Below are 23,362 nucleotides of genomic sequence, written 5' to 3' on the forward strand. Positions count from 1 at the left end.
GTAAAATTTAGAGCTTTGGTTAATCTAATGATAACATTAACAGCAAGAAAACGTTAGCCATAGAGTGTTGGAAGATATTAAAGAGCAAATAACTGAAAAAGGATTTATATTCAGATAATTATAAAGAAATTATATAAATTAAGAAGAAAGTGATAAAAAAAATTGAGCAAAAGGCTTGACTATGGTCTTCAAAAAAAAAACACAAACAAATTGCAAATATACATAAAAAGGCTCCCAATCTCGTTAGTCATCATGAAAATGCGAACTACACAAATTGCAAATATACATAAAAAGGCTCCCAATCTCGTTAGTCATCATGAAAATGCGAACTGAAACCACAAGGAGCTACCTTTACATACTTACCAAAATGATTAAAATTAAGACTTAAAATATCAAGTGTTGGTGGAAATGTGAAGCAATTGAAACACTCATAAACCTCTGATGGGAGTATAAATTAGGACAACCACCGTGGAAAATCATTTGGGATTACCTACTAAAGCTGGCCTACCTATGATCTATCAGTGCCAAATATACCCATCTGTGTATACATGTTAACTGCAATAAATGTACAGAAATGCTTGTAGCAGAATGATTTGTAGTAGCATAATAGAGAAAAACTGGATATAACCTAAATATCATCAACATTGGAATGGCTAAATATATTGTGGTGTGTTCACACGCTGGAATGTTTCGACACCATAAAAATGAACACTACTGTAAAGCAGCATGAATGAATCCTACGCATATGAATGCTGAGTAAGAAAGAATCAGACACAAGGAGTACATACTATAAAGTTTTTTGTATAAAGTTCACAAAGAGGCAAAAGTAATCTATTGTGATAGAAGTAAAAATGGTAGATACCTCTGTGGTGCGCTGACTGAGAAAGGGCATGAGGGAGCCTTGTGGGGGTGAGTGTATTGCCCTGTTTCTTGATTTGTGTGGTGGTTAAAGAGGATGTCCACCTTGCAAAAATTATTAAGCTGTGCATTTCTGATTTTTGCACTTCACTGTGTGTGTGTTACACTTTGATAAACATACAGAAAGAAGTTTACAATGTAAAGAGGTAAAAATAAATTGAAAATATAAAAACTTGGAGAAACAATAGGAAAGTTCCTGATAAGCCATTCCAGTGCATCATTTTTCATATATGCATGCGCACACTCACACTCTTATCTACAGCCTTCACAAAAAAACCATCTGGGCCACTTACTTCGAGCCAAACCTCCTTCTCTTTCTCCAGGCTACCTTCTCGCTGCTCACTCCCTTCATCCTGAGGTTTATTTCCACTGATGACACAGGGAAACCAGCCAGTCAGGGGACGTGGCTTGGGTAAATCTGGATGGTCTGATGTGCAAATCTGAAATGCAATTTCAACCAAAAGTGATGTGTGTGTGAGACATAAGACAGTGAAACTCTTCAGCTCAAAACCAAAGTTTTTCTCTCTTTTTGAGTGCCCAATGATCACATGACTGTCAGAAAACTTTTCTCAGTGTAGAAGCATTTCTCCATACTCTCTCTCAGGCTCCGGATATAAGTTGCCAGAGTAGAAAGACCCACATAACAACTCTCAGCCCACTGTCAGCCCAGGGATCTTGCCCAGGAATAGTGCTAGCACGTTTCAGGCAACTGCTCCATAAACCATGGAAGTCTGTCCAGGATGTTGTCCAGGTCCTTCCCAAGCAGCACCAACTGGCCCCAAGAGTGAGGCTACTGAGTCAGGGGACCCCTGAGCATTCAGCTGGGTAAGGGAGCCTGAGAAGCAAAACTCCAGGAAATTTCTCCCACTTCACTTAGGGAAGACGAACAGGCTAAACTAAAAGCCACTTCAGAGAACTGTCACTAACCCAACAATCTCCCAACTTTCCTGGCTTCCTGTCATCCTCAGAGAAAGATGCCAGAATTAGGCAGAGAGAGTGTGGCAGAAACAGCTAGTTGCCCAACCATGTCTATTTCCTCTTTCTTATTAACACACTCCAATTTCATTCAGGGGGACAGTGTATCCAGTTATAAATGCTCGTCTCCTCAGGGTTCCTTACAATTAAGAGGGATGAAGTAGCCTGGATCTGATCAATAAGATGTAGGTGGACGTCTATAGCATTGAACTTCCAGAAAAGCTGCCATTTTCCCACTTAAAGACTCAGTTGGCATGCAGCTATTCTATCTCCCTTAGGCCTGCCCCCTTCATTCTACTTGAAATGCTGACTTCATGCCTAGGGGAGGCCCAGCCATGCTATGAGCAGGAGCAGGAAGGCTACAAGCCAAGATGGAAGAGCTGGAATCTAGAAGACCCAGGGCCTTGATGCGATCCTTGAACTGGAGCACCAGCCTTGGCTTGTTTCTCAACCTCTTCAGAGATGTCTCCTCAAGTCCAAAATCCAATTTATTCCATCCTGACCTAAAATACCTATAGGGCTAAAATCTCATTTCTGTAAAAGAAGTGTCCGCTGTTAGGATGAATGGCAGAGTTTATTTGGCAGTGGAAGCATCTGGAATGGTACCTGAGAACCAAGAACCCATGATCTTCTTTTCACTATTCAACTATAATTCATAGATGTCACTGGTATAGCATCGTAGAGTCCTCAGAGGATCTCCTATTTAGGTGAATATTCAGGGAAAATTATATACCTAAAGATTTGCTTTTAGTACTAAGTCTAGAATTCCTTCAATAATAATAACTCTTTGAATCAAATTATATTTTGATTTTTAATATATATTTTAAATGTCTTTGATCCTTAATAAACCATTGAATTAAATGCAAAAGATATTACTATACCCATTTTATATACAAAAAATCGGGGCCAGAGAGGTTAAGTGACTTGTCCAATGTCACATAATAATAATAGGAATACTGGTGGATCCAGTAATGTAACCCAGGCCTTCTGACTCCTTACTACTTCTTTTTCTTCTTTTAAAATAAATTCTACTAAACACAGAGCCCAAGTGTAATGTAACTTCTACGTGCACACATAGGTTAGGTTTTAAGAAGCTTGTATATACCTTCGAGTAAGCTACTGCATAGTCAAAAGTTCCCAGAAAAAAACTGGTGAGGTAAGTGTGGGGGGCAGGATTTTATTGCTAATCTAGCAGCTTTTTGTTTAACATTATCTTGTTCTGAGATCAGTAGGACAAAATCTGATGTCAAAGTCTGGAGTAAAATGTAAGTTCCCATTAAGCATCTGGGGGAGTCACTTCACGATTTTGCTCTGCCTTGACTCTGTTCATCTGGCTTAACTTACCATGGAATGAGGTTCTCCAGTTACCAAGGAAACAGGACACATCTTCTTGTCTTCATGGGAGGAGTAAGCTTGGGTAGCCCACAGATCCAAGTATCCTTTGGGAGTATAGAGACCACAGTCTATGGTGCTGGTTTCCTTCTCAAAAGGCTCACATATCCCATCTCCCTCGAACATGTAGCAAAGGCTTGGCTCCCCTGCCAAGAAACATTGTATGAACTGAAAGAATGTTTTCATATATGTCACAGAAAAAAAATTAACATGGGAGTGTTCACAACATTCCTTCTCCAGCCCACTAGAGAGAATTCAGTAATTGTCCAGCCCAAACATGGACACACACACACACACACACACACACACACACACACACACACACAGGAGGTAATTCCTTTTGTTTTATTCTGTTTTTCTATTTATAACCCAATGACTGCTTCTTTTCCTTCTCTCTCTATTTTTTCTTATCCTGGACTTAAAATTTTTTGTCTGTGATTCTTTTCAATCTATCTGAAAATAACAGACTACAATACTTTAAAAATACATTTCACAATGGTTCCTTCAAACCTAATCTCCTGAGAAATTATGATATAGAACTATGTGCTTAGCACACAATAAACTTATTACTCCCTGAAAAAGATGTCTAATAGTAGAATATATCATTTTAACTTTACCCTGTCAATAATTTAAGTATAGTCTTAAATATGGCATTTGAATATAGTTAAAGTAATTTAGATATAGTCTTACTGGAGTTGGAGGGGAAGGAAATATTAGCCAAACTTTATGGGATCAAATGCGATAGAAATAAAGTAAGGTCTGCTCTTAAGTTAAATGAGTCTTGAGTTACACTGGGGAAGGCACAGTGTTTGCAGAGTATATACTTATATTCAATACAAGACCACTATGTGGCTACCAAAAAGAAATGTTGCAAACAGAGGTGGCATTAGCAAATACTTGCATACAAAAGAGGAAGGTAATCGGTGCAGTGTATTCTGCACAGCCAGACCACATCTGGAGTGTTGGATTCCTTTCTGGGCATTGACCACACAAAGCATGCCAGACTGGGGTAAATAGGAAAGGATCTGGAAACCCAATCACATGAGGGGATGTTTGGATTGGAAAAGAGAATAATGGGGAGGCATTTCAAATGTCTGAATGGTAGTCAAATTACACAGGAAAAAAAATGGATCCCCTGTAGTTTCACAGCAAGGAAAATGTACTTGATTAAACGTAAGGGAAGCTGAGCTCCAAGGCTGGCTCTGCAAAGGCCTTGATGGATGAGTCACTGAAATGTTCTGAACCTCAGTTTCCAAACCGGAAAAAGGGAGAAGAATTTTACAACAGATAAGGCCATTCTTAGCAGAATTGTCTGTTTCAAGGTGCATTCTTCACTGGCAGAACCAGTGGAAATAACATGCATCTAAAAACTTGTTAATGGTGGTTTTAATCAGAATTGGGAGAAGTGTTGAAGACTGCTTCCCTGAGTGGCAAGGATCTAGAGTCAAAGTCACCTAGTTATAATTTGTTACCAGTGATTCTCCAGGACTAGAACAATGTTATGGCCCTCTGTCATCCTTCATGATCTTATTTGTTAAACACAGCCACCAAGAGGTATCTTGCACTCCCTTTGACTTAGAATGTTTCCTTACACTGATTTGGATATAGAGTCTGTATGATTGTGCTAATTATCTGACATTTTGGTGTTACTCATGAGGACTCAAGAAAAATCTTTAGTAACAAACATTAAACTAGAAAGCAGTAAAACCTAATGAATGGTTTAGCATGTCAATTCTAGAGCCATACTTCCTTGGCTCAATTCCTGACTTTACCACTTCTAGCTGATTAAGCAAAAGCAAGTTATTTAAGCTCTCTGTGCCTCAGTTTTAGTTTCCTCATAGTTATTATAAGGATTAAAAGAGATAATATACATGAAAAAATTAGTGCCTGGCACACAATGGCCACATCAAATGTTACTGTTCCTATTATTATCACTAAGCTAGATGTTACAGGATATCAAGAACTCACAAAGAGAATACACTGAGACACCTCCAAAAATAAGGCATAATCCCAGGCAGGAACTTCTCAACTCACCCACACAGTTGAACCCTTCCTCTAGTTCACACGCTCTTGAGCAGCCATCTCCACTCAAAAGGTCTCCATCATCACACTCTTCTCCCAGGCTCCTAGAAAGTAAAAATATACATATATACATGCACACATACATACATAAAATGATTTTTCTTGTTTAGCTAACATCATTTTAAATTCTTAAAATTCCTCATTGCATATTAAAAAGTGTAAGCTGGAGAAAAGTAGGAGCTACGAGAATGCTTTTACTGAAAAAAAAAATACAGACATTTAAAGTAGATGCAGTTTGAGCAATGATTGTTGATTGGCATGTCCAGTGGGTTGTGGGAATTCCTGGAAGTCAAGTAGCTCATGGCTTAGAAACATCTAGGCAATCCATGAGGGTCCTGACAGTGTTTCTGGTAGAGGGTCTTAAGCTTGGAAAAAGCTTACTAGTCCTGTAATAAATGATGTCTTATAGTTAGCTGATTTGGTGAGGAGAAAACCTGCCTATGTGTGGTTTTGTTTTCTACTCATTTTTATCTGATATTTCTTTGTGTTTTCATTGTTTTATTCTATCTAGATACAGTTGTTGTAAAAGTTAAGATTTTGCAGAATTGAATCTCCTGGGTATTTACTGGGAGACTTAAGCAGCCCCATTGCAGCTGACTCTCAGCCCAGGGCATCTCTAGAGCTCATATCCTGTCCTTACTCCCTACTACCACCTGGTGGCAGGCAATATATATTGCAGGGAAGAAACAAAGTGGGAGAAGAAAATGTCATTTTTGTTTTGAACCTCAAGTGCTGATATAACTGATGACTAAATTTAGGTAGAGGTAGGGGAGTTAGTTTATAGTGCAGGGAACATGAAGCATATTATGGGAACAAAATGGATATACTTGGGTTGAAGCTCCTACGAAAGAACCAAGATTTGACTATTGCAAAATGGATGACAGTTAGCATTTTTTCCCCATGACTTTTCAGCATGTTCAAAATGGACATATATTTTAACTCAGTAGATAAAGGGCTTCGTAATGCTAAAGTGTTTTCAGACCTAGGACATTACTAATAGTGCACTGTTTAAAGTATACCTCATGGGGATAGATTAAAGATTAAATAATTAGATATGAGAATGCTTTAAAGTGAATTAAAATATGCTATGATATAATAATATTTTAAACAGTAAGCTGGGAGTAGAGAAAAGATGAAAGAGATATAAAAAACAACATAATTGAAGAAAATTGGGAAACCTCAAATTCTTTTTTTACATAAACGCAATGTGGTTCAATGAAAAGACACTTCTCTGGGGACTAATAAATATAAGAAATTCAGGAAATCTGCAAATACTGCATACCTCAGTTTACTCATCTATGGAGAGAAGATTAACCTACATCAGTGTTTTGCTACATGGGTACCAGGACACAATCTCAGAAGTTGGCAATTTTATATTTTCATCTTGAAGATAATCTAAACAACTAGTATAAGCGTATCATGTATCATGTTGTGCAGTGCTGCCCAACAGAAATATGATGAGAGCCACATGTACAATTTTTAATTTTCTAGCAGTCAATAAAAAAGTAAAAAGAAACAGATAAAATTAGTTTTTTTAATAATAAACTTCACCTAACCCAACATATCCAAAATACAATCATTTCAACCTATAATTAGTATAAAATTATTAATGAAATATTTTACATTATTTTTTGCATACTAAGCCTTGGAAATCTAGTGTATATTTTTCACTTATGACATCTCGATTCAAATACTTGATCTGTACTTAGATTTCAAAAAAATTATAATTGAAAAAGTAGTTCACTAACTCAAGTTGTTTCAAATATACTTAAAGATTTTCCAATAACTGAATTGAGTTTCAGTTTTTGAACTAAATTTAAATTAAATTAAATTAAATATTCAGTTTTTTAGTTGCATTTGCCACATTCAAAGGTTCAAGAGCCACACGTGTCTGGGTGGCTCCCATATTAGACAGCACAAATTGAGATGATCAACTTCTGAATAAATACTGCTCACAATTTCAGGGCCCTCCACTGTGTTTCTTTTGATAGACTTATTGACAAGTGATGCCCACATGGATTAAATAATTTGCATGGCTCATTCTTGTTTTGTGTATAACAGAGACATCTTCCCATTGGATGGCAGCACTAATTACTCTGCACAGAGAAGAAATACAAGTTTAAAAGAATATTTTGATAAGGAACCTTTTTAGACCCAGTAGCCAAGCATTGCTGCTTTAGGTGAAGCTGTTTCACGGCACAGGACAGAATGTGTAATACCAAGGAAGGGAGAGGGTCCTTCACCCCTTTCTGCCCCCTCCCCCCCTGGCCGATGTGACATGCTGGGGCCCTGGGATGGCCACCACAAGATAACTATCTTAGAAAACACTATGACATAGGGCAGAGTATTGTGTTCAGGGAAGGCTCTGCCAGTGTAGCAATGGTAACCCAGCCCCCCAAACACCTTGACTGGTGGACTGCAGACTTAAAAGGAAGCAACCAGAACAGGGAAAACAGCAACAGCAGCAACAATCAGACTTGTTCTGTACACACGGGAGGCAACCCCAGGGAGAAGTTTGATTTGAGATGGGGAAGGGAGGTAGCAGGCCGAGGCTGAGTTAGGCAGGAGGGGGAAGCAAACTAGCGAGATTTGGGTATGAAAGTGACCTCAATCGCTTCGGTGTATCTCGGTGTATCAATGAAGTCTGGGAACATGTAGTGTTTATACTTCTGTGAAAAGCTTACACTATAGCTTAAGGATCTTACATGACTGAGAAGATAAACAATGTTTACCGACTTCTAAACAATCAGATGGGATCCCAAGAAAGGCTACAAAATTGATTCCCATTAGGGTTTCAAGGTACAATATATTTTCACCTGGTCTGGGAAATCAAAAATAGGCCACCTTACTAGGAGGCAGAATCTAAGACAAATCACAGTGCCTGGCCTTCCAGACTCCTACTCCCAACAGCTTTGTATGAGCAACAAATTAGGTTAGATGAGCATTAAGGGTAGGTTGATGTAGGGTGACCAACTGTCCTGGTTTTCCTGGTACTTGGCATTTTTTGGTGCTAAAATTAGGAAAATCCCAGGCAAACCAGAATGAATGTTTCCTCAGTTGATATCACAAAAGGGCAACATGAAAAGGAACATGATATGTTAAGAAACCAGACTGATTCCATCTTTACCCTGGTGATACTTACAGAATAGCTACAAATTACATTGTAATCAGTTCTTCCAGGGGTGAAATTAGCAACTGAAGCTCAGAAAGCTATACTGACTTTCCTCCGGTCACGCAGCTAGTTAGTAGTATAGGACAGGCCATTGGTGCAAAAGATGTCCTCTTTCAGCATCGTCTGATGAGTAGCCCTCTGCTGCATAAATTCCTCCCCCGAATCACTGCACAGCCTTAAGAGGAAGCCCAAAGAATCAGTCCCACTACTGCGATACTCTGGGGTGAGCTCTGAATAAAGTAAGTCCCTCGGTAACTACGCAGAGATGTCAGTGAACTCTGAAGGTCAGGAGCATGTCCCAAATTTAGTCATTTCAGCACTAGAATCACATAGTGCCCTGCCCCCTACATTTACAAAACAAATCAAACTTCAACTGGAAGCTGCACCTCCTGGTCAGAGCAGGACAGTGTCCTTGAGCACACATTCCCACACGTGCGGTACTCACCCTGCCACCTTCCCATCTCCACAGTAGGGAGCTCCGTGGACGTGGTTCAGAGGAGGTGAAGCTTCACCCAGTTCTGCTCCAGCTTCAGCTTGAACTTGGTACCGATACATCTGCCCAGGTGTGACCTCCCTGTGGAAACCAGTGGGCCGTGACCACTACATCCACAAAGTGAGATATACCCTGGGCCCTTTGTAGTAGTTCGCAGGAGTTTAAGGGAAATATCACAGGGAACATAAATGTTAAACATATGCCGCATAGTCCGAAACAGGGACGAGGGCATGTAATCTATAGAGCAACAGAATGTTTGAAGCGTATTCATTTCGGTATTCCCTGAATGTTCCAAACAGTAGACATTAGCTTGTGAGCTGACACTGAATTTAATGGTCCTAGACAATCTAGGAGGATGGTATTTTAAGTACACTTTTACCGTGTTAAAAAAACAAACACAAAAAACAATTATTGAAAAACCAGTCTATTTTCAAAATAATCAAAAAAACTGGGAATGAAAGCTTGAGAGTTTGGGCTCAGCAAAGCCCTTCTTAGTTCTGTGGGTCACAGTGTTCTTATCTCTCCAGAGAATTCTTGTCTTGAGGAGACTGAAAACTTAGGGGTAAGAGCAACTCTGTCACAGAAAGAGGTAAGAACACTTTCACCACTTTGGAAATGCAAGAAATTCCACAATTAGAAATGCATTAAATTACTCCCCACCTCCAAAACTGTTAAAATGCATATATCTCAGGAATAGAGTTGTGTCCATTGATGCCAGAGATGAGGGGTGCTTATCTGGCTGTCTCTCAAGCCCACGTGCACTGATCAGTTGAAGGGGAGAGGGCCCACCAAGTGAAGCTGCTGGTTCCAAAGAAGTTCTGCCCTCATCTTAATTTTGTCTGGTATCTGCCCTAATAGGACAACTACCACCAAAGTCAAGCTGAGATGGGAGTTACTTAGGAGGACAGACCTTCAAAGGGTTGCTGGGGCTGCCGTGAGTTGCCACCAGAAATCTCCTGCCAACACCCTCCCTTTTTCACCTCGACCACAAAGCCTCCATTGCCTCACCTGATGCAACAGCCAGCAAGCAGGAAATGTCTTGGGGTTTCAAAAACACCTTGAAAAACCTCTGTACTGGCTTTTATGTACTTTACCAGGAAAGATACCTAAATATTAAAGACTTTTGAATTCTAAATTAGCTTTCCTTTTTATAGAAGCAACCCTCTCATGAGAGTGCCAGATATTTCTAAAGCAAAACCAATTTTATATCCTAATCAATGCTGATGGTTTCCCTTTACAGCAGGGTTTCTGTCGAACTTCCTATCCAGCCATGCATAAAAGTCTTACACTGTTCCGTGGCTGGGAAAAGACCGGCGGGTAACGTCAGCCCGTGTTTACTCTTTTTGGGGGGAACTCAGCAGCAGGTAGCCCCAGCTTTCAATGATCTGAGCTTATAAAAGGCAGGGTGTTACTGAGGAAAGAGGGTCAAAATGAGATTCGGTCAGAAAGTTGGATTTTAATCCTGAGTATGCCATTTATTTACTAGCTATTCAACCAAATTAAAGTTAAGCCTCAGTTTTCTCATCTATAAAATGGGATATTGTTGGCCTTAAACTTTGTTTGTGTGTGTCCGTGTGTGTCTATCAAGTTAGATAACAAATGTCATTTAACCACCTTATGAGAGAAACTCAAAAATAATATTTTTCCTTTTTAAAGCCTTCCCCCATTAGCTTTTCAACCATTTCACTGTCTTCTAGTTCTAATTAAGAGAGCAAATATGGGAAGAAAAATGTAAAGAAGCTCAAGGTGGACACTATTCTCTGCTTTTTGTGTAGCTGCGGCAGACTGCCAAATGGCTACCCCATCCAAGATGCACCCCCCTGCAATGCGATTTTGTCCCTCTTCCATCAGAAGGGAGAGTTTATTTCACCATCCCTTGAACTGGGAATTGGCTGCATGACTTGCTTTGCTAGAGGAACATTATGATGACTCACATAAAGCAGAGAGTTGAAAAGAGCAAGCATCAGGGCTTGCCCTCCCTGCTGTGGAAACCCTTCCCCCACTGCGAGAAGCAGCCCAGGCCCAGTCTTGAGAGACCATGAGGAAGGAGGCCCTCATCTTCCCTTCCATGCCAGCTGTCTCAGCTGAGGCCTCCAATATGTGCATGAGGTCACCCCGGGCCATCTAAATCCAGCCAAGTCAGTCCAGAGGAGAACACCCAGCCCACCCATGGAATCGTGAGAAATACATGTGCTGTTGAAATCCACTGCATCTCGTGATGATTTGCACTGCAGCACTACCTAACTGACACAGCATCTCGGGTAAAACTTAGCTTTAGCCTAGTCCCACCCTCTCGGCAGTCTCCGAGGAGAATTCTGAGGTGGACAGAACTTGCCTTTGGAGATACCAGCCTCCTTCTCTAGACACTGAATTCTCTGTAGGTCATGACCTTGTCTTAGTCCGTGTCCACAGCACTGGGCACAAAGGGCCAGGAACATGGTAGAACTCACCAAATTTAGAAAGAATAAACAGAAGCAAGAGAAAGAGGGGAGTTGGAAGAGAAAGAAAGGAGGGAGGGGAATGAGAAGAGAAAAGAGGGAAAGAATGAAACGCAAGTCATGAATGAGTCACGAGACGGGGCAGTACGTGGAGGGACCGGCCTCTCTGCTCAGCGAGTGGAGAGGTGACTAACTTTTGAACGTTACAGGAGCTGTGGCAGATGATCAGAAAGCCACTGCCAGGAATCAGAAATGAAACTGTCACTAGACAGGAGCATCTGATCCTGACCAACCCGTCTTTTCTCCATAATCACAGTGACAGCATCAGCAATCAGAACACCTCCTTGCCCTTTCTGGGACACCTCTTTCTTCATCTCAGGCTATTTTAGAATAAAATCCCCTCTGAGATTTTAAACATATCTCCAACTAAGAGCATGTCAGAACGTAAAAAAGTGGGGAAAGTAGAAACAAAATCCACCCCTAGAGCCCCTAGAGCCTGGAAGCCCCACTCACACGTCCGTGAACTTCCGGTGCGGGTGTGTCACCACCGCGGGCAAGCCACTGGAGAACGGGGGCTCGCGGAGCACCCGGTACCTCACGGGCCTGCAGCCAGAGCACAAGGGACTGTGGGGCTGGGACGTCAGCAGCGCCGCGTCGATCTCCATCCGCTCGTCGAAGGTGTAGACTTTCACCCCCGTGACCTTCCCATCCACGTGCAGTTTGACAGTGAGTGGGGTGTCACAGAAAGTGTCTAAGGGGCCCAGGTGCACAGACTCCTGGTGTTCCAGCAAGATCTCCGTGTCAAAGAGAGCCCTGGGGGAGTCCATGGCGAGGTACGTGATCCATAGGGTGAGGGTGTCGGCCAGGACCGGGTGGCGGAAGAGCAGCTCCAGGCTACAGCCTTCCGCGGGGCAGGGGACCGTCATGTTCATGTGGTGCAGGTGCAGCTCGGGACTCCAGGCCTGCAAGCTGGGCTCGCAGGGCCGATCCACGTCAGGAGGCCCTGGGGGGGAGGGGGGGGGAGAAAGATCCATCAGTAAGTGCCCTTAAAAATCTGAACATGAGCGCCCATATGGGTGGCCACAAAGAGGACACTTGGAATTCCTGCAGAAGTTGGTCGGCTTAGTGGGTTAGATTTTAAGTACTAATGAGGACAAAGGTGTAAAAGTAAAAAGCGTGATGCTTTTGTTACCCTATCAGCTGTACAGGGTGCCCTTTAATAAGAGAAACCCGGCAGGGAACTGGGAATGGAGAAACCCAGATCCTGGGTGGAAACATGAGGCTGATGCAGGGAAGTTAAATCATGTCCTGAAAGAATCCTTGAGCAGGGCGGAATTACATGCACTTAGTTTATTAATAATTTATGATAAAGGAATGCTTCTGAAGCCCAGTGTTCATTTCAGTCTGTCACTGCACTCTGTAGTTTTCCTCACAAAACTTCTTTCATTCCCTAAGATCCCACATTGGCAATCCTTTGAATGGACTGTTGGCCAAGCTGTGAAACCATACACTGGAATCTCCCTTACAGTTCAGGCACATGTGAAGTGAGCATGCAGGTAACCGTGTGGGGGAAACTGCAGGCAGGAAATGTAAACACGTATTATTGAGTGGGAGAAAATGGAGATTCAGTAGCTGACTAAAAACATAATGGTGAAAAATCAAGTATCACAAATATATTAAGGTCAGCTCTATGGAAAGAATCCATTCAAGGTGGTTTTATTTTATATTGGATGAGGGAATCAAAGAGAAAGTGCTGAATTAGGGATCAGCAGGGTTAGGCTCTAACCATCATTGTGCCATTAGCTGTGTGACTATGGCAGGTCTAAGCTTCAATTTCCTCATTTATAAAATAAGTAATAATATTTAACCCCTGCATTGCTAAGCTAGTATAGTATAGAAATTGTCTCTGCATTTGAAAAGGTAGAATTATTGAGCCCTTCAGAATTTTGAAAATAGAGAATGTCTCAAACCCCAGAGGAAACAAATTCAAATGGGGGGTGGAGAGGATGTTACATTTTATCATCCTTATTGTTTTATTGTTTTTTGCCAACTATGTGTGTTGATTCATTCATTCATTCATTCAGCAAAAATTGAGTGTGTGCCTCTTTTATACCCAGCACTAATCTAGTTATTGGAGAGAAAGTGGCCAACAACAGAGATGAAGGTCGTGCCTTCATATACTTTGCAATAAATAGATAATGAAACATAAATTATGATTTCAAGTAGTAGTGGCATCTTTGGAAAAAAAGTAAGGAATACAAGAAAACAGAATTATGAGGTGGGTCTGGGAGCTATTTTAGATTATGGAGTCAGAGAAGTTCTCTCCAAGAGGCTGATAATTAAGCAGAGAATATGTCTGGTTCAATTTTCTATTCCCCATAGCATGTAGAAAGTAGATGGTGTCAATGAGGGTTCATTAAGTGTCATTAATTACATTTTGATCATATCCATAAATTCATATATTTGTGTCTATTCTGTTATGGATTCAATTACTTTTATGGCATGTATTTTAAATATGATCTGGTCCTTCATCCTTTCAAAGCAAAGAAAGAACAATATTTCTTAGCAGTATTTTCCAATGCTTATCCCAAAATATTAGCAAAGTAAAGTCCATTGGAAGCCAACCCAACAGCAGCACGGCCTGTCAGAAAGTTTTTATGATGACCTCATGTTAAAATATGAAGTGAAGGCCCTAGCAGTTGACTTGGTTTGCCTCAAGACACGACACAGAAATTAGAACCCAAAACTTCTAATTCTCTTCTCCTCTACAAAATAACTAAATTTTTCCATGAATTGAAAAGACAAAAGTACAGGGCCAGGGAGTTAAAGTGGCATTAAAACACCAGCACAGAACAAACTGTTTGCCACAGAAAGGGCCTTTTATAAAAATGCCAATCTCTAAATGAGTCCAATGCAGTAAATTTTATATTCACTTTCCATTCTTCCCTGAAAACTCTCATTTTAAAAAAGTCATATACAATAAGTCAATTCAGTCATCTCTCTCCAGATTTCTCCTCAAGGTCCTGTCACTTGAGTAACTGACAGCCCAAGATGACATCTTACAGATCCTATAGACTCTTAGACCAAAGTCCTCCTTTTTTTCTTGTCACATCTAAAACTGCAAATTAATTCAAATAGGATTGTGACCAACACATCTTACTGAGTAGCTTTTAGGATCTTAATAATTACAAGAGACAAAAAAAAAAAAAACCCAAAGAAAAAAGATGATGATGAAGTAAACATTAAAGATGATAATGATGGAAGAAGGCAAACCAGTTGTCAGGAGGAGCTGTAAAGTCATGTCAACAGCATTTTCTGGAATTGAACTGGGGAGAGATTCATGCTGTAATTTGTCTTAAGGGCACTGATATACATATGTGAGTGAGTATGTGGCTGTTTGTGAAATTGGGGGAGGGACAGGAAAAGAGACATCAGAAAACACTTTCCTCCTCCAAGAGCCTAGCTTAGATCATATCCAAAGCACAACTAGCATCAGTGACTAATAGACTCATAAAATAGCATAGATGAGAACGATCAGTGTGGAACACCTAGTCCACCTCACCCTACCCAGACTCACTAGCCAGTGCAGGAGTGTTCCCTGCACTGTGTTCTCTGTCACTCTCCTGATATACAGGAGTAAGAGATCAGCTTACACTGTCACGTGGCAAAGCTGCTCCTTGGGCTGGTAGGCACATGTGCCAGCCGTCTCACCCTGAAGTTGCCCCCTGAGTCTAACTGACTTCTCCACCCCTCTGTACTATATGCTGATCTCTGCTTCACCACAGCCACTGGGCCCCCACATTAAGCATGTATGGGACATTTGCCACACAGGGGCACCAGGCAGTCTTTTCAAAGCCCTTGGAAATTTCTAGCAAACTATGCACTCTCACACACACATACACACTGCCTTTCCTTTTTCTCACCATGCTACTGCTCCATGCTTTACATCCACCCCCGTTCAGTGGCCATAGTGAATTTAAAAGCCATGGTACTTTACCCACAGCCTCTTCTGGGGTCCAGTAACCTGAGGAGTCACACACCCGCCGGGAGGAAGCTGTGTGCACATACTGACGGAATGTCCCATCTTCAGTGCAGGCTCCACACACACTGCCCGGGACCCTAGGAAGACCAAGGGACAGAGATGGGAAGAGTGCATTAGATGAACTGGGATAAGCAATTAGGAAGAACTTGGGGGAAGGGCAATGATTGTTAGTAAGGCCCTAGAGGGTAAATGGAAATGCAGCTGTTTCTCAACTCGTTTCCTTTGTGTGTAGATCTCATCTTTGCCAAATTCATAGTGACATGAAAATCTCAAAGTCACAAAGCAGAAAAATTTAACTAAGTCATAAAGGAAGCCTGTGGAGATGAAAGTGAGCAGCTTTTGCACTAGGAGTATTAAACACAAAGCAATTACAATCTGAATCTTTCAACATAAAACTTCTTTCTATAGTGACTCTCAGCCATTCCAAGGTCCCTTGCATTTCCCCCACTAGAGCAAAGATTCTCAGAATAAACTTATTAGCTCTATGAGTTCTTATCATATACATAAAAGTCATATGAAATGTAATGTCCATTGGTCCACTGGCTCTCCATCGCCTATGTATCTGGATTCCCTACCATGACCCAAGGTCCTTTACGAGCTAGCTCCAACCTCATCTACTGCAGTTCCTTCATGAATTTTATATTCTCATCACAATGAACGTGTCACTATTTCACATACACCTCGTGCCCTTCACACAGCTCCATGAAACACGCAGTTCTCTCTGCTGCCAATAAGACTTTCCAAGTTTTTCTGTTTAGCAAACTCTTACTCATACTTCAAAACCCATTCAAACATACCCTCTGCAGTGGCACTTCGCCTGCCTCCTTTGAATGGCCAGCACGCCCTCCTCCGTGCATCCACCACACCTGCTCGCTCCTCTCTCAGGGCACTGCTATGTGGTAGTGAGAATTTCCATTCACACTGTTTCCTCTCCTTGACTGTGGCAGGTCCAGATCAAGCTCTTTTCTTCTCTCTATCCCCAACAGGTAGTACAGGGACTGGGCTCAGCAGTCCCTTGTGAATGCTTATTTTATGGATGCCCAAGAGAAGATTAGTACAGTCTATGAAGAGCTCTACAAGCACCATATTTGAAGTAACCCAAAGAGGTAGAGATAAGAATAGCTAAATAACAAGGGGATTTCACTTTTATGAGGCTTGCCCCTGATACATAGAATCTTTTTAGAGCCCGATTAGGAATGACAAATCTGAAGATGGAGGTATCAAATCAGTGTCTCTCCAAAGTAGGGGGAGAAGAGTAATATCTTGGACTATGCTAGAAAAATGGTATTGTTAAATAATATAGTAAGTATGATAGCAGCTCCCATTTATTAAGCACCTCACATACCTGGCACTGTGCTACTATGTGCTTTTCATAAGTTATCTCTAATCACTGTAATATCCCTATGTTTACAAATGAGGAAACTCAGGCTCAGAGAGGTTAAGTAAATTGCCTAAGGTCACAAGTTCTTTACTTCCTTTAAGCAAGTTCCCAAACACCATGTAGTGTCCAGTACTTCAGCAACTAAAAGGTGTAGTTAAGATCCAAACCCTGGGTCCCATCAGCACTCACTCCTAATGCGGACACCACTCCAAACCACGTTTCCCTGATGCACTTGGCCCTGCTGGGACTGCTGCTGAGTGCGTAGCTGGGGCTCCTCTCTGACATAAGGACTCCAAATACCTACTGAGGTGGAGTAAACATAACTGCAAGCATGACACAAATCACTGGGTATGTGACGTGAGTCCCCCTGACACACATGTCGGGAGGCCTCAAAACTGTAGCCCACCTAGCTGAGGAGAAGAAGCAAATTGCAGCCTTTTCTGCCAACAGACTCTCAGCAAGCCAGTACTGATGTCTACTTTATCGTAACATTTGTACCCGAGAGAGAATTGAAAGATTAAATTGTTTATATGTGTTACATAAACTGATGTAAAACTCCGGTTTGCACATACCCACAGAGGACTTACTGTTCAGCCAGTCCGACAGAAGCTGCACAAGGTCACATTTGCAGGAAGATGATCCTTACACATATCACATAGATGTGTGTTGACTCGCAAATGGAGCCTGTCAGAGCTTGGGTGCCGATGACAATGAAAACTACTTTGCAGGGTTGTGAGGTCTAAGTGTTGTCATGCACTAAGTAAGCATCCAGGTATCAAGACAAGTTTCAAGGTCCCAGGAGGCTGGTAATACCACTTTGAAAAGGGATTCACTGGCTTTTCCCTGTTCTCTCTCCCCAGGCTTTCAGGAAACCTGAAGGGCATGGAAATGCATACTCCTGGGACATCTAGCTCCTTAGCTGGGGCCTGACACTCAGAGGAGTGTGACATAAGGAAAAGGAACAAGCTACCTGCTAAAAAGGAAAGCTTTAAATTCAAAGAAATCACTTATTCTGTGTCCCTCACTAGTGGATTTCCAGTGGATTCCCCCAATTCACCTCTATTTAGTTGTGGGGTCTTAGGCTAACCACCATATGTAAAAGTATGCCTCCGATTTCTCATATAGCAGGAGTTATACTTACTGCAAAGACTAAATAAGATGAGTTTGGGTAAAATACCTAGCACAGTGCTTCACACATAACAGGACCAAATAGACGACAGCCACTCTTGTTATTTAGAATACGGCAGTGGGCAGGTTTTGAAAGAGGCCGGTCTGCACAGGTCACTGATGGGATTTTGGTTCTTCTCGGTTAAACCACATTACCCCATCCACCACCAACTGTCAGATGTCATTCTTTTTTCTACCTTTCTCTCCTTTTTATAAAAATTTCCCTGACATTTGTTTACACCAATATGCAAAGGATGAAAGAAAGGTGGTTTTAAGTATTGTGCTTGTCTTCAATAAACACGTGTTGGGTGTCTATTGAGGCAGACCAAGAGACAAAGACAAAAAATAGTCCTGCTGTCCCCTGCACCTGGGTGGCTGTGAGTCGAATGGGGCAGATAGAAAAATGAACAGACAGTGACAATTCCATCAGATAGTGGCCATAACAGGGGGAGGCACAGGGTGCAACAAGAGAAATGCCCACATCACATAAGTCACTTGAGATCTTAATGCACACCTTGTACATTGGTGGCTTAGGTGACTTTCTTAGATACTGAGAAAGTAGATACTTAGCCCTGCTAAGGAAGCGACAACGGAGCAGGTGGGAGGAGGCAGCCCTGAGCAGCGGCTTCCTCTCGCTTCACATCCTTCCCCTTCTTAAAATGAAATGCCACAGAGAAAATGTCCCAGCTCACCCATAGCAGGCGCCCCTCTCACCTGTCATACACAACTCCACTGATTGGAGGCAGCCAGTGGATGGTGAGGGACTTGTGGGTCTGCCCGACAACCACGGGTGGGATGGGGATGGGGGTGGGCTTCCTGCTTTGACTCCATTGCTGATACACAAGGTCCAGATAGCAATGCATTCGGGCCACTTGGTTAGGGCTGAAGCTGTCAGTGCAGTCATCGTCTGCGGAGAAAAAAAGGGAGCACGAGAGGTGGAGGTTTTAACTCATAAAGCCTGCCAAGGCAGGGATAAATTCTGCCTTGTCCACAGCTGAGTTGCCAGTACTTAACCCAACATCTTGCATTTATTAGGCTCAATAAACACGTGTTGATTAAATGAATGAATGCATTCTGTTCCAGTAAAGAATCTAAGTTGAGGTGAGTAAGAGAAGGCAGAGACAGAGCACTTATCTCTGAAGCAAGGTCACTACCTTCATGTCAGGGTGGCCCAGGGTGAAACTCGCCCTGGAGTACAAGGCTGCTCCAAGTTGATGGCTGCTTAGTCAGCAAACCACAAGATGGCAGTGTTTCGGCAGATGGCCTTTTCACTTGTGAACGTGTGTGGAGTTGCAGACACCTGCTTTAATGCTTCGTGTTGCTGGCAAAGGCTTGTGAGTATTCAGTGGAGATGTTCAACGGGAGATAGAGCCAAAATATTTAAGGAGACAGCAGGGCTGGGCATGGTTGTCCCAGCCTTACTTTTGGAACTAGCAAAGTCTCCCTATTAGGTAACTTTTTCATAAGGTTGAAAAGGGAATTATCTTAATTTCAGGAACTTTTCCAATGAAAGTGCACCAGTCAAATACTACCCCAACCTACTTCTTAAGTGCTTCCTCCTCTCACCTCAAAGACGGTATCTAAAGAGCTCTGCCCTCTTCACCCCATTTTCTGGTATCTCTGCCCCTGGCAAGGGCCACCATCCCTGCTGGGGGAGGCAGAGGTGCTGGTGCATGTGAATGATTCACCACAGCAAAACCTGGACAGAAACATCTTGATAGGTCACAGATGGAATCAGCTCATCACTCTTTCTTTCTGTCAAAGACATGACCAGGGTCTGGTGGCTTATCCTTTTTGGGGTAGTTCTAGAAGAACTTATCACCAAACAAGCCCCTAGAACTTACAGGAAAATGATCTTCCTTCACCATTAGAGTAGGTAATCAAATCAAATCACTCCTTAATCATAAGGATAAATTTGAGTCCATTATTGGGACACTGATGAGTATTACTTTTTGCCAGAAATAAAGAAGGTGTGAGAGACAGGGAAGAAGGATAATGCAGAAGCTGAATTGAGGAAGGACAAGGCCAGACAGTACGGACATTCCCAGGGCCAAAAAGGCACCATTTGTAAAATGCAATGGCACCACTGTGGGGGGGGGGGGGGCCGGGGGGGGGGGGGGGGCCGGGGGCGGTGCTAGGCAGGCTAAGAAGCAGTACTTGGCTACTGTTGGAAGAAGAGAATCTGATCTATATATTTTTAAATAACATAAAATAAAAAGAAATCCTGGGATTAAATTAACCAAGCCACCTTGCTGACCAACTGCCAAAATTGTACAAAGAGCCACCTTCACCCAGAAACCTCTTTCCCCCATAACTACCGGACTCCTCTTCAGAGTAAACTCCTAAGAATGTGGGTGGGAACAAGAATAACCAAGTTCTAGAAGTCAAGGAGATCTGAAGAGGGCTTTTGGCTTTTTTTATCCTATCCAAAATAGAAGTGTGTTTTTCTTTTAAGTTCTTGTAGAAGAGAATTCAGTCAACAAGGCCACTTCATATTTCAGTATTTCACATTCTTCAAAGACATGAAAAAGGGATATCCTGTTAAAAGTACACTACAACCCTCTGACATGGATGATTGCTTCACTCCAGTTCCCATACCTCCACCCTCTGGGACCCCTAAAGGCCCCCGTGCAATCTTAACAGAAAACTGACACATCAGGACAGCTATGATACCTGTGTAGCTCATGTAGTTGTTGAATGGAGCCCCAGCGAAGGAGGTGAAGCCACAGGTGTCATTGGTAGGCTCTGGGTCCTGGCACAGCTTACTCTTGGGAGTGGGGGCAGTGTCGGCACAGAGGTCTCCTGTTTCCATGGACGGCACCGTCTCCCTGCAGGGGTCATCACAGGATTCTCTTTCACTGACACCTTTGAAGACGTGGTAGAGTCCCAGGACATGCCCCACTTCGTGAATCATGATGTTGGTGTGGCCAGGCATGCCATAGTAGGCTGGGTTGAGGACAACACCACCTGCAATAGAAGGTTTGCAGGACATCTCTGAGCACAGCATGAATAGCAGCCCTCCAATCCTTAATTCTGTCTTCTGACAAACATCAAATCTTCTATTTCAGCCTCTAAGAACAAACTTCATTACTTCTAGTGGCATCTGCTCATTGCTCTTCCCTCTTGCCACCAACACCCTCTGAACTAATCAATAAACATTTCTTTAACCCCTATCATGGGTGAGAGCTATCCTAGAGGCTGGGGATGTCAGTATGGACAAAACGACATGATAGAGGGGCGGAACTCTCAGTCCTGGCTGCACATTAAAATCACCTGGGGGAGTTTTTAAATATACAGAGGTTTAAATCCTACCCCAGATGAACTGAATCCAAATATTTGAGGATGGGGTGCATGTATCAGTATTTTTTCAAACTCCTCAGGTTGAGAGCCAGGGTCTAGGTGAAGGTACATGAGGTATAGAGCCAGGGAAAATTGGGTCTGACTCCTGGCCCGTCCACATGCCAGCTTTGAGGACTTTGACAGATATCTGACCTTCATGTATCAGTATTTTTTCAAACTCCTCAGGTTGAGAGCCAGGGTCTAGGTGAAAGTACATGAGATATAGAGCCAGGGAAATTTGGGTCTGACTCCTGGCCCGTCCACATGCCAGCTTTGAGGACTTTGACAGATATCTGACCTCTTAGAGCTCAGTTTGTTGTCTGTAAAGTGAGGATGATAGCACCAGCATTTGTTTAATCTTAAGCAGTTGGCACATTGTAGGAGTTTATTAAATGACAGCTGTGCATGTTGCTTCTGATTTCACAACCCCTCCTCTCAAGGAGCTAACATCAGTGAGACAAAAGACAAGTCCAACTGAACTATCACGAAATTCAGAATGTCACAGGTAACCCTCACTCCCCTAAAACCTCCATGAGAACACCAGTGGCGGTGTGTCAGAGAAGAGTTCATTGCACCCCATTGGGCTTAGATGAAAGACCTAGTCATATCATTTTAACCTTATGAAAGAAAAGCCTAAAGACCTCTGCATGCCCCACCTTCTGTCTGGGGTTCTAGCTTATTGAATTTCCAGGCCCTGTTTCTCTCCTCTCCCCATGTTTGAGCCACTTAACTTTCCTTATCTATCCCCCAAAACTGTCAGGATCAGGCCCAATACCATCTCTAGGACCTGAGACAGAGAATGTCAATAGCTTTGGATCAACCTTTGGGGTCCAGAGTCACTTTTGCCTGTGTTGCTAGGCTGGCCCTGCCCTCCTGTCCCAGTCTGATCCCAGTTTCAGGGACTTGCTTCATTCCTCACATTTGAGTCCTTCCTGTACCTATTGTCTTCTGAGTAAAGCAAGTCCTCCAGAAGAACAGCCCCACCTTTCTCTTGCGAGGTCATTTCCAAGGACCACATCCTATTCCTGAACTCTATACAATGCCCCTTTGACAACTCCACACATGGCTTTATGAGCAGGACACAATCAGAGGGAATCTGGTGCCACACTCACTTGTTTTTTCCAGTGGACAGTTCCACCTGCCTTTCTGGTGACTATCTTACTGCAAAGGGCAGTTTCTAAATCCATATTCTGGTCTCCCCCAGACTACTCAGACTGGCATTAACCAAGCCATGCCCAGCCTCATGCTAAGATACACGTGTCTACTTTCACATCTAAAATAGAACTAGAGCTTACCTCCTGTGTTTATCACTTCAACTACTTCTGATAAAAATTCTTACTCTCTAACATTGTGCCTTTTTCCTTTCTTCTTTCTTTTATAAGGTTATTTTATAGAAGTTCTTTCATTCGTGCGTCATTATCATTATGTCAACATAAGGTTAAGGTAACTTGAAAACCTCTATTTCAATAACATCTGGAGTGCCTGGTATTTGAATAAATCTGGTGAAATGCAGTATTTTCACTCTCCAAGATGCCTACTACTTCACGTTTACATATCCAAAAGCAGTTGTGGAGTATACTAACATTTATAAAGCACAAGTATTTCACAGGGCCTAGTTTCCAAAGCCCTGTAGTTTCAGGTTTAACCTAACTTTTTAAAATTACATATAGAAATGTTAAGCTTGCAAGACAGGAAACTTTCCCCAGGCTAAAGTCTCTGTTATGGATATAGAATTGTAACACAGCAAAGTTGCTGGCTCTCAAGGACAGACGACAGATGTCCTTGAGAGCAGGTTAACCTCCTCATTGATATGTTTAAAAAGTTGCTTTATTGTTATGTAAAAATACTGAGGAAACTGCTGTAGGAAAAGACAATATTTGGTAAGAACAAGTTTTTGTGGGTGGATAGACTTAACCTTTTGCAAATTGCATTATGGAATGTCACTTTGTTATTTCACTGATGT

At 42.2% G+C, this 23,362-nt stretch overlaps 1 protein-coding gene across 1 annotated transcript in view; it reads right to left on the reverse strand.

Annotated features, from left to right (window-relative positions):
- The window catches only part of LOC103603048 (pappalysin-2-like), a gene marked incomplete at its 3' end in the record, with an annotated part of 159,354 nt that overhangs the window by 102,974 nt on the left and 33,018 nt on the right, over window positions 1–23,362 (reverse strand). The window contains exons 3-10 of the mRNA XM_008587526.1: window positions 20,734–21,027; window positions 18,775–18,967; window positions 15,468–15,589; window positions 11,984–12,473; window positions 8,985–9,113; window positions 5,320–5,411; window positions 3,238–3,431; window positions 1,212–1,358 (exon numbers count right to left, since the gene is read on the reverse strand). Coding sequence (XP_008585748.1) covers window positions 1,212–1,358; window positions 3,238–3,431; window positions 5,320–5,411; window positions 8,985–9,113; window positions 11,984–12,473; window positions 15,468–15,589; window positions 18,775–18,967; window positions 20,734–21,027 — 1,661 coding nt within the window. The remainder of the gene's footprint in view (window positions 1–1,211; window positions 1,359–3,237; window positions 3,432–5,319; window positions 5,412–8,984; window positions 9,114–11,983; window positions 12,474–15,467; window positions 15,590–18,774; window positions 18,968–20,733; window positions 21,028–23,362) is intronic.

This window comes from Galeopterus variegatus, unplaced genomic scaffold (genome assembly GCF_000696425.1).
Source record: "Galeopterus variegatus unplaced genomic scaffold, G_variegatus-3.0.2 Scaffold4411, whole genome shotgun sequence".
NCBI lineage: Eukaryota > Metazoa > Chordata > Mammalia > Dermoptera > Cynocephalidae > Galeopterus > Galeopterus variegatus.